The 12,263-nt window shown below is 39.2% G+C and overlaps 1 protein-coding gene across 1 annotated transcript in view; it reads right to left on the minus strand.

Annotated features, from left to right (window-relative positions):
• Positions 1-1,838: 1,838 nt before the first annotated feature.
• Positions 1,839-12,263, minus strand: part of TBX20 (T-box transcription factor 20) — a 34,368-nt gene continuing 23,943 nt past the window's right edge. The window contains exons 7-8 of the mRNA XM_066321815.1: positions 6,732-6,841; positions 1,839-2,482 (exon numbers count right to left, since the gene is read on the minus strand). Of these exons, the coding sequence (XP_066177912.1) occupies positions 2,142-2,482; positions 6,732-6,841 (451 nt within the window). The 3' untranslated portion in view covers positions 1,839-2,141. The remainder of the gene's footprint in view (positions 2,483-6,731; positions 6,842-12,263) is intronic.

Consider the following 12,263-nt stretch of genomic DNA (forward strand, 5'->3'; position numbering starts at 1 on the left):
AATCAAACAACTGAAGAGAAAACTTTCTTCCAAACCTCTTCTGTAATTATTGTTTCTGAAGAGTCATGTGTACTTGAAGAATTACATTCTTGTAGGGTCAGTATCACCTAATTTCCTGAAAAATAGGGTGTTTATTTCAAAATCATTTTATAAGTTGGCACAATCTTGCAGCATGCACTTTTCCTGTGAATCAGATAGCCTACAACAAAATCCAGTATTCAGGTACACCGAGACAAATTCAGTGTCTGATTCTGAGCCATTAAATACTGCAGAGCTTGGCCTGTTACATTAATTTATGGAACTCCTTTTAACAGGTCTGAGTTGCAAATAAAGTTTCTTTTTTTATTTACATAAAAAGCACAGGAGTTGCACGTTGGCCAAAGTAATTTTTCATCAGCAGGTCCAATAGTGATTAATGGGGAATTAGGGTGATACTGCGGATAACTTGGTTGAAAAGGTGATTGAAATGGCCAACTTGAGAAGATTTTGAATTCATCTGCTAGAAAACACATAATGATGGTCTTTTTCTGTGGGATGCAAGTGCCTTGCCTTGCACTTTGCAGAGATGGGAATAGGTGACTCAATGGACTGCAGTCTGCTTTTTATCACATGACACCCAACACAGAATGGTCAAAAGTAAAAGACAATAGTGGGAGATAAGTCTGTTTTGTCTTCCAGCTCTACAGAGATCTGTAATATATGAGATTATATATAGTAGTTCTTTTTTGTCAGTAGATGTGTTATCGTCTATAGCTTGGATGCAATTCAACACAGAAACTCTGTCAGCTTATCATTTACAGTGGAATCCCAGCTCTTGCCACACAGAAAACCAATATCACATTGGGACTTTTTCCAGCAGCACAAAGGATTCATTCTAGCTCTCTGCAGACAAGATCATTATTTTCTTATGCCTCTATAGCTCCTCCGTTGCATCAGACACAACATACTAGAAAAAGGGAACAGTGCTTTGAATGAGAGCCCCAAATACTTACGGAAAACAAGTCAGATATTAATTTAAAGGAAAAAAAAAAAAAAGTGTAAAATTCTGTACTGATATTTTCTCAAGGAAACTCCACTAATCTAGTGGGACACAAGAAAACTGGCTGTACAACCTTCATTTTCCTGGCCAAAGAGCTGGTATAGTAACAGCCATGATCAAACCCAACAAAATCAAAACAAGTGGAAAGATACACCAATGCCACCCATACCAGTCCATTAATCAGTTTGATCCAGAGAGTCTATAGACTGAGCTAGCCTGAAACTGGGTTAACTTGGTACACATGTGCAGCTGGAAACAGGTCTTCAGTGGCATGCACAGTAGCAAACAAGCACTGCTTTGAAAATCAAAATATTGAGTTTCTAAGTTTAAGTAACAGATTTTTCCAAATCAAAATTTTTCTTCATTATACCTTAACCGACAGTTAAATTGCTCCTCCTCAGATATAGTACTAACTTCCTTTTAGGCTGAAGGACAGAATACATTATTACTGCTACAGTCCTGTAACACAGTTCTTTTTTTTGGAACCAATAAGTGTTTTTGTGAAAGAAACAAACAAACAAACAAAGACTTGTTAATAACGTTCTCTTTGTGATTATAGTAGCAACTAAGAAATACTGGTGTTGGTGAATATATGCCAGTCTTAAAAAGGACAGTGGTCTTCTCCACTTTGTCCTGTTTTCAGCAAATGTATGCTGAGATAGCCTAAAACATGCTCAAAGTTATAGCAATACATTTTTCTGTTTAGACGTTCATCAGTCACAAGAAGAGATGAAGATGAGTAAGAGTATCACCTTTTTTTAAAATTCATCTAGCATATGAAAAAGACCTATAGACTGCTGCTCAAAGATAATCTCTTTCCACTAGGTATAATGCACCTTTGGAGCAAGCTGCAGATGACCAAAGATCCTGGGGACTTTGGAATCCATTTTGGCTGTGTTATGCATAGATCTGTGAGCAGCTCCAAGCTGCATGCTCTCTTCTTGTGATTCCTCAAAGGAGGAATCTGTATCCACTATGCATTTTCTTAGCTGGTTTGTTATGAGTTCAGCACTCCTGCCACAGGCCTTTCAGGAAGGTCCCTTGTATTTTTCATAGCAAACTCGCACATTTAAAATCTCCTGTTCCTCTTGTCTCACGTCACTCATACGAATGGTGTCATCACTGCAGAAGAGTGACGCAGTCCTTGGATAGCAGCATAAGGACCCTGCTGAAAATAATGGTGGTACCTTGGCATGTGGAAGGACGGGAAAGTGGGGCCGCTACCTTGCATAGAGCTGGCTATAGCAGAGGGTGTAAGAGGCATTCCCAGGCGGCTGTATGGAGGCAGAGATCCTTGGATCGGATGAGGAATGGGTGTAGCTATGGATGCAGTGCTGGTACCCAGGGCACTCAACGACTGTGGATGCTGGAATCCTGGGAAACTGGTTGAAGAGGAAACCCAGGAACTGAGGGACAGGTTATCAGATGTTGTAAAGGCTGACCCTGCAAGCAAAGAGAAAATATACCTAATGTTGGCACTGGGTAAAGTAACTAAAAGGGAGAAAATTAGTCTTTCACAGCAAGCCTGGTTTCAATGACCAGTTGTCATGAGAAATATTACCCAAATACTTCTGTCTTTAAAATGGTATTTGCTGGTTGCTGTCCTTTATCACTACATCTTTGACAAATTTCCATTTTCAGAAGCTTGTTGCAATGGTTTCAACGGCAAAATCGGGTTTGCACATTGAACATTTTAGGTATTAAACACTGAAGCACCTTGTAATGCTGCCACTAACCACTGAAATATCTACTCTGATATGGAAGCTCACTGTATTACATCCCTGTTTTGAAGACATACTGGCAGATATTTACATCAGATCCTTAGTAGAACTGTTGTTTTGGGGTTCTTTTTTAAAATTCCAGTGTGGCAAAAATGGAGACAAACGTAATTTGCACTACAAGTTTTCGGGTTTTTTTATCCCAGTGAAACCTATCAACACTACATCTTTTCGGTCAACCTGATTCTTTCCATAATATAGAACAAAAAATTCTAAAATTATAAATGTCAAAGTATTTGTTGTTTTTCCAACTGTGTACAGTACTCTAATAAACAACACTAGTGCTAATTTATAATAAGAGGCGCAGAACTTCCTCTGAAGGTAATTACCGACTTTTGATCAAATGGAAATGTTCTGTTTGTCATTTTGTTTTGGGTTTGTTTAACCTGAAAAGTCTCAAAAACTATTTCCACAAATCTTCCAACTCTTTAAAATACTTTTTCCTGAAGATTGAAGAATTAAAAAAAAGAAAAATGGTTTCTTAAAATTAGAATTAATTACTTATTTCATGTTGACAGTAAAATTTTGGGGAAACAATAATTTGTTTGGATAATTTGACACATGGTCATTTTCAAATAATCTGATGACCGTGTTACCCTTCATCTCTGTAGTTCCTGTATGCATGCGACCATGATTTCTAGAAATGAAGGCTACAAAATGCTATAAACTTATTGTATTCCTCTTTAAACAATAATTTAATTCTTGTCTCTTATGTATTTTCTTACTTGACAAACTTTCTTGCTTTAGAAAATAAATTTGTTGGCAAGAGTATTTGACAAAATACAATTTCAATTTAGTATTGCAAAACATTCCATGAAAACAGATTTTGTAACAGGTACTAGTTTCATAAATCTGATTCAAGAAGGGAGGTTCATCCAAACTGTAGAATGAAAACACAGGAAGACTTCTATCCATTGAGGAAAACTTACTGGAATTAAGTAACCAGTCATAGCCACATAGTTTCAAACAGAAACTATATGCAAAAACCAACAGAAATAAAAAGTGCACATTGTTGTGGGTTTTTTTTCAATCGTAAATCTCTTGTGGGATATATTCTCAAATCATTAATTCTTTTCCTTCTGCTTAATGAAACAAGTAAAACAGCCCAGCAACAGTAAAAAGAAATTGTGCAAATTTAGCAGTGGAAATAGACTTGAACCAAATCCTGGCCCTAGCACTGAACCAAATCCTAACTGCTGGGAAATGAGGATCCAGAACCAAACTCTAAGGATTACATATGACTCACAGGCCACAGCAAAACCCTTGAAAAATCAGAGAGTATCTGAGCATTGCTGCACTTCGGGGAAAGCAGGGTGCAAATCTGGATTTGCCCAGGTTTGCATTTGGCTCTGTTCCATGTGGCTGCTATGAATCCTGCATGTGGATGTAGGCACAGAAAAATAAAGAGTTTCCATTGAATTTATATATTTCCTATTCATTAATTCCTTTGGAATTAGACATCTTGTACTGTAGGTTAGCTGCTTCCATCTTTAGATGGCTGAAATTGGCTGAGCAGAGAATGCTCTCAGAGAGTGCTGAAGTAATTTATTTCTTTGTTTTATGCAGAATAAGGTATGTGATTCTTTTTCACGAATAACAATGAAATGATTGTAGGGCTGGAGCACTTCTCCTATAAGGAAAGGCTTAGAGAATTTGGGTTGTGGAATCTTGGGAAGAGGGGACTTTTGGGACATACTGTTGCAGCCTGTCAGTGCTTAAGGTGGCCCTGTGAGAAAGCTGGGAAAAAATTTTAGCATGATCTGTCACAACAGGAGTATGGGCTTTAAAATGAAATTTGATAGATTTAGACTAGATATAAGGAAGCAATTTTTTGCTGTGAGGATGGTGAAACACTGGCACAGGTTGCCCAGAGAGAGGCCGTAGGTCCCATCCCAGGAAATACGCAAGGTCAAGTTGGACAGAGCTCGAAGCATCCTGATCTAGTTGGAGATGTCCCTGCTCATAGAAAGGGGTTTTCACTACATGGCCTTTAAAGGTCCCTTCCAACACTAACTACTCAATCATTTTCATGAGGAACTTCCTCAAGCATCCTTTCCTGCTCCAACTGGTTTGGTCTCTTACTGCAGCTTAGTACTCCAAAAAGACTCTCATACCACTTTTGCCACCACCAAGGGAATTAGTAGTTCTGAGGCAATCAAGATCTCAAAGAGCTTATAACACACACCACCCCACAATGCATGTATATTTGGCTCTCAACTCTTATTTTTATGGGGGAACATCCATCACTTTTGCATGCAAGGTAATTTTAAAACTCATCAGCAGAAATGAAAATCTCTATGAACTTTCAATAAGAGCATTGTTTCTCTCCTTGTATCTTGGAGGGCTTTTCATTATTTAAGGACACTAGGCCTAAAAAGAGAGCAAAGGCAGTACCAGTTACTCATTGTAAGAGCAGCATGATTTACCCTCTGTGCATGTCTCTGGTTGCCCAGATCGCTCACGTCCCATGCAGCATATGGCTCCCAGATTAGAAAAAGCTCTTCGCCATGACTCACAATTTTCCTCACTTACTCATTTGCCATATTGCAAGCAAATGCAGAACTGTACCCTTTTATTACACATAAAATTAATTGCAATGAAGTAGTATATCCCCAGTGACACCTTTCTAAGGACTCTCTTCTGAAGAGATTTAATGGCCAGCTCTCATACTGAGGTTCACCTGGTTCATTTTGTCACTCCTGAAGGAGGGCATCATACTAGGGAGAAATTTAATTCTTGAAGAGAAGGTGCTTTGCTCTGAGTACTTCCAGCAATGGAAAATTTAATACTGTCTTCAATGATAGCTGGCCTAGGATCTAAGTTGACACGAAGCAAGGTAATTCCCCAGAACTATGTGAAAGGATGGCATCATACCAGGTAAAGAGCTGCTCCAGACACTCCATAATCTAAGGACCTGCTCTTAGAATAAATGTGTAGAAACAAGCCCACCTAATCACATTTTGCTGAAGAGCAACTCATGGTTAAAAATAAGTATGTTTTCTCTGCACAAGTCCAAAGAGCTCATGACCAGAAATAATGCTCTTATCTTAGCAGCACTGTATGAAGTTAGAGGACAAGACAAGGGCATTGCCAGTCGGAAGACAGATAGAACTGCTTTACCTCAAGTGGCTGTGGCATATCAGGCAGGTCACAAAGTCAACATGCAAAGTATAATGCAACACAGGTTTATGCTAGTCAGCAATCCTACAGGAAGGGTTTGAGATCTATTTGCAGTGGTAAATTACGACAGATGCAATTTCTCCAGTAAGTATCCTGACAAAGAACATGTCTGTCTTGCTACTACTTTTGCTACTGCTAACACAGACAAGTTGTTTGATGAAGCATTTGGGGCTAATTGCTTCAGGAGGAACAGCACCTTTAAGAGACTAACGGGTAACAATTAAACATCCATTTTTCAGGAAGCTACCAAATTTTCTTTGTGAGGAGGCAAAGTGGGTTAACCATAGGCTGGTTAAAGATGGTTAGAACTAAGTCCTCTGTTCACAGAAGGCTGGAGGTGCACCAAGTGGCACATCTACATGGTACCTTACAAGTAGTGTGGAGCCTAGCTAGTAAGTCCTGCCAAGAGATGGGAAGTGTTCACTTGCTCTCAGCGCCACAGTAATGAAGTTTTCTGGTTTGCCAACATCTTGAAGAAGAAGCAGAACAAGTTCTCTTCTGATGGCAAAGATTATATGGTCGTTTCTGAATTGAACCACCCACACCAGTGCCATGGGCATATCAGATGTCCCAAAGAGCCAAAAGAATAACGAGTATTCTCCTTCATTATGTGACTTCATGGCAGAGAGACGTACCAGAGAAATGCTTTAGAGTACCACAGTACTGCCTGTGGTCCCGCTTTTCTCAAATACAACTGAGTCACCACATTTTACATCATGAGCACGTTTTCCTACCTCTGCTTTGTGTTGCCTGGCTGTCATCTCCAAGCTCATCTTCTCCTCCATAGGTCCGAATGGGGGATCGGGCATAGGAATGCTTTTGGATAAGGCTCTCCACACTTTCTCTGTAAAAGGAAACAACCTAATGTATCAATACCATCCTGAGCAGCATCCTAACTGGTTAGGGTAAATACAATGCCTTTTCCTGTCCAGATCACAGCTTTCTCTCACAGGCTCTCCAAAGTTACTTAACAAAAGACTTACCTCATAGCATGACATTGGAAATGCCAGATTTGGCCTACATTTTTTAACATTGTGGATCACCTCTTACTAGCCTCTTCAGCAGAGTGAACTTCCTACTGTGTTTCCTGGATGTGGTGTCAGACAGTGAATATCAGATCAGAACTCTTCATAAATTTGAAAATGCAAACTCTGCAGTTATTTGTGCTGAGTATGGGTTCAAAGAGACACCTGTGGTCCAGCTCCTTTCAAACAAGCTTTTGCATCGCACATGACCGCCTCATTTGCTGCTCTCCCCTTTTTCTGAAAGCAGGGGCAAGGACAGGCGTGTCCAGAGACAACTCAGCTCTGACTATGCTCTCTCAGCATCAGAGTCGAGGGCAGTTCGTAGCAGGAAGTCTGCAGATATTACCCATCTCGTGCCACGTCTATTTTGGGAGGTTAGATGTGTCTGCCAGACCCCTGCCTTGCTGGTAGCACAAAACACTGAAGTCACCCAAACCATTTTTAAATAGAAGGAAGGCATATCTGCATGATAAGCCTTAGTAGTTTGTAAGGAAGATCCAACCTTACACATTCCAAGCACATTTCCATGTAAGTAGGTGGCATTATACCAAAGATGAAAATGACCTAGGCACATTTCCAAAATGGCTTTGACCTTCTGTTCCTGTTTAAGAAATCTAAGTAGCAATAGTTGTTTAAATCTGCTACTTGATGAAGGTTTTGTCTGAATTTACTGTTTGTCCATTCATACTTGCTAATGCCCTTCGCTTGAAGAGTGTGCCTGTTCCAGAAATTCCAAGGAAAAATATTTTTCAACTAACATGATAAATCACAATGGCACATGTTTTCCTTTCCTACAGAAAGTCCATTATGGTCATTTTGTCCTTGCTCTATCACTGGCATCATTACTTATGCTAGTCTCCTCAGAAAAAAATAAATAAAAAGAGGTTCTTATCAAAGTGATTTACTTGTGTCAGGATTGGAAATGGACTGAAAGCAATGGCAGTTCCTACATAGAGGATGATATAATTGGATTACTGCCTTTTAAGTGATTGAAAACAGTAGGCATATCAGGGCTATCTCGAAGAAGATTTTCCGAAGAAAAAGACAGATGGCATTGTTTACATTATGTGCTGAATGCCTCTTGAAACATTAGGCTTTCTTCTGAAGCAGAATGTGAAATGCAAAGAATTTTACTTGACCAAAAGGACTATTTCATGAGCACAGCATAACAGAATAACAAATTACACCGATGTTTTCTGAGTGATTTAGATGCTGCTATATAAACATATTCATAATCAAAGAATTACTAGTGTATCAAGGTCTGAAAAATAAATTTAATACAGGTGATTGTCTCTATTGTCTCTATTGACTTTATTTCTAGTAAGGGTCTGCTTATAACAGCAGAGATTACAGCGTGTAATAATATCCTGATGCAACAGAAAAAATACAGGCTGTAGTTTTAGCTCAGTGGGCCAATTTCACCTCTAAAACATTGGATCCAATGGTGGCTTGGGGATAAACTCACCCCAATAAATTTACATTTGAATTACCTACAGGGATTTAAAGCTAAATCAAATGCCCACAATTATTGCAGACTAAATTCTTTCCAGATGGGTTTGTATGCTAGACAGAGAACTCTATTATTCTATATGCTTGTCTTCTTTTAAAGGAAAAAGAGAGATGACTTCTTAGTGAACCCTGAATCTGCAAAGTTTGAAACCAGGGAACGATGTGGTAGGTTTATTTATTTATTTTATGATGTAGTGCTGCAGATAGAATGCAAAAGGTTTTGGAAGATTAATCTCATTCATCGGCACAAGAGGCAAAGGTTTTTATGGCAGAGGGAATGTGGAAACTTGGATCAGGGAAAGCAACTAATCTCACAGAAACACTTCCTTTTGTGCAGCTGAGATTTAATATTCAAAACTGCATGAGCTTATCTTGACTAACCACATTGGTTGCTTATGCTATAATCACAAAACACCTACTGAATTTTCATTTTAGAGGTTGATGCTGTGGCTCTCATCATGAGCCCGAAGCACTGAGATTCCCACCAGAATTTAGGCACCTGCCCCCATAGTCTTCAGGTGGCCCCTCTTCTTGGCACATACAACACATGCTGCATATAAACCTCCAAACAGACCTACAAAATGCAAAAGGCTGAGCGCACCTAAGTGTGCAAAAGGAAACGGGGAAAAAAAAAAAAAGAAGTGGTGCATTTTCTCCACTCATAAAGCGTATTTCTGAGTTATCCTCCAAGCACTGTTTCTCCCACTTAGAAAAACAAGAGCAGAAGTCTACACTTAGATTTCTTTCGTTCCTCTTGTGTTTCAAAGGAAAAGAATGTGGTGGCCTCTGCATCATGCTGCAATGTTCCATCCCCAGAGAACATCACTTGGAGTCTGGATAGAGAGGACAGCAGTTGCAACTCATTTAATCTATAAAAACATTTGGAGTTTTCCACATAGGTTGGAAAGAATAGACTAACCTCCTTCACCCTTTAAAGACAAAGGTGCCATAGGATTTACTCCAATGCAGATACGTAGGAGGAAGCAAAACTTTAAGAACAAGAGTCAAAATGCAGGAACAAAGCTGGCAATTTGGAACACAGATTCCTTCTTGTATCCTTGTTTCCACTGGGTACAAAAGGACTTAAATCTCAAAATCTTTCAGAAAATTCTCTTTATGGAAGTATGAACCCTTTAGGTTATCCCAAATATGGTGCTCTGGAGAGTGAATTAATGAAATGCATTTTTTGAGGTCCCAAAACGTTACACTGACACCACTAACAGAGAAATACATTATTACCTCTGGCTTTATAGTTCTGTATGGTACATCAGATATTTCAATGTGGTTCAAGGGATTTATGGAAATAATTTTATAAATTACTGAATGATAAATTAATATTTTCCACTTTATGATTCTATGGTCAATTTCAAAAATAGCAAGTGAAGAGTGTGATGGAGACAGGTTTTTAAAGCTGTCTTTCCATATTTTTCAGCACTTCCACAGCAAACTGTTGAAGAAGAAAGTGACTTCCAGTTAATCAATACCCAACTTCTGTCCTTCTGTTTCTTTGTCATCAGAGACTTACTATCTAATACTGGAACTTAACAATTTTTACCTTTTAATGTGTTTTAGAACTCCACAGTTTCTTCTATCAGCAAGAAATTAACGTTAGACTTCTGAGAAAGATCACAAGCTGCCAACTGAATAAAGGAAAGATGTCTTCTTTCTGTCAGATATTTTTGTATGGTCTACCAACAAGTTTCAGTCTTCCACACTGTTCTTCAACTCACAGATATCTTGGAAATACCCAGAGGAGTAGGAAAAGTATGCACATAGACACAATATATTACTATGATTAAGCTGTGCAATGTGTACAACTGGATAATAGTAGGAGATGACAGGCTGGAGAAGAGGAAGTTAGGGACTGAAGCTGCTTGAGAAAAAGGATCCATGTGCCAAATGGAAAGCAAAAAGCTAAGCTCGCATTGGCAAGCACACCACAGAGAAGATGATGAGGAAGGACAAATGTGAAGAGATAATAGGAAAAGGAGCTCAGGCAGATCCAAATGATCTACATTCCGCTTTGAGCCCAGCCCTGTCAATAAACCTTATTATGAATGAAGCACTTGTCTCCTTTGTCCAAGAAATAAAACACAAAATTTGAACCTGAAATCAAAGCATGTGAAAGCCTGAGAGAATTCATCAATTAGAAAGGGTTTAGGGTGCATGGGGAGCGTCGTGCTATTCTGCAGGTTCTAACCTCTTGATTAAGCATTTCACTCTTGCCTCTGCTGGCAACTGATGCCAAAACTAAACTTCTGGCTAGGGATGCTTTGTGTCATACAGTTCCAAGCTGAGTCTTTGGCCCTGTTTAGCTAACAGTGCCCTGTACGTACAGAGTAGCCTCAGAGGACCAAAAGAAGATGGGAAAATCCTGCTGTAACTGACAAATTATTAACTACCACTTGACAGACCAAACTCAAGATTTGCCATGGACTTGAACTAGGAGAGGGTAGGAAACAGAGTCAGCCTGGTAAGTAGCTGAAGTTCTGTGTGAGGGTGCTCGCTTTCTTCTGCTGTCAACCCAGATCATAGAAATTTTCTCAGGAGATTATGAAGTCCCAGATTATCCTGAGCAGGATCTTTAATCAAAATGAAAGAACAGGGCATGCACAGCAGCCTGGTGATCACCATGACCCTGATTATGAATTTGGCAAGAAGGAGATGGAGATGGGAAACCTACCTTCTCACTTTGGGTTAAGAATGCTTAAGACAATATATTTAGCGTTGGTGAAGGTGTCAGAAGTGCTGATTCAGAAGCAGCTTGCTGGAACCAGGGCATCCAGCATCTATCTTAGATCTATACCATGGCTACAAAGAGGTTGAAGTTCAATGTAAGGAACAGCCACCCCTTACTGTGGGAGGCAGGCTCAAGCTTCTTTGAAGACTACACCCTGAAGTTGAACTGTGGTGAGAAAGAGCAAATGGCTCTTCATTAGTTCAGAGAGCCAGGCACTCTGAACTAATGTCTTCTGCACAAGTTAATGTTTCAGGAATGGCTACAAGAGGTAAAAAAAATTCAGAGCAGAGATGAGAAGCCTCTTAGTATTAACCTCATTTTTTAATCCCTTACTATCCAAGTGCTAGGTATGCAGAAAGGATATTCCCAGAACTTGCTACCTGTTCCTGTCATGTTTGGTTTTTTCTACTTTTTTTTTTTTCTTGTTCTTTGTAAGGAAAGGCAATGTCAATAATGAAAATAAAATAAAACTGACAATCGTGTTTTGCTTGGCCATTCAGTCCAACACAAAGAAAAATACAGAACAGGATATAAAGTGGATGAATTATCAGTTTGCAGCCTGAATGACTTCTTTAGTTCTGCATTTCAAAGGTTTCCTTTTTTTGTAGCTGCCAGTTAGTATGTTTGGAAGAAAGCCCAGATAAGAGAAGATGTCAGAAGTGAGGTGAGGTGAAGACAGATGGAATAAATGGGCTGAGAAGGCACAAAAATAAACTTGTCGGAAGTTGCACTGTAGTAAGTAAAACTTTTTTTAAGGGAAAAGATGACTAATTTGTCCAAGACACAAGTGCTGAAAACAAGTTGGTAAAGAAAAAAGAAACAAAAAAAAAAAAACCAACCCAAACAAAAAAACTCAACCGACGAACAAAACTCCACTCCCCAAAAAACAATAAAAACCACTCACCTCCTGAAAAACCAAAACAACATAGCAGGAAGAACAAATACATTTCTGTAACAGCAGCTATGAGTGAACAACTTATGCTGTCAGGACC

Source organism: Sylvia atricapilla, chromosome 1 (assembly GCF_009819655.1).
Source record: "Sylvia atricapilla isolate bSylAtr1 chromosome 1, bSylAtr1.pri, whole genome shotgun sequence".
In the NCBI taxonomy this organism is placed as follows: Eukaryota; Metazoa; Chordata; class Aves; order Passeriformes; family Sylviidae; genus Sylvia; species Sylvia atricapilla.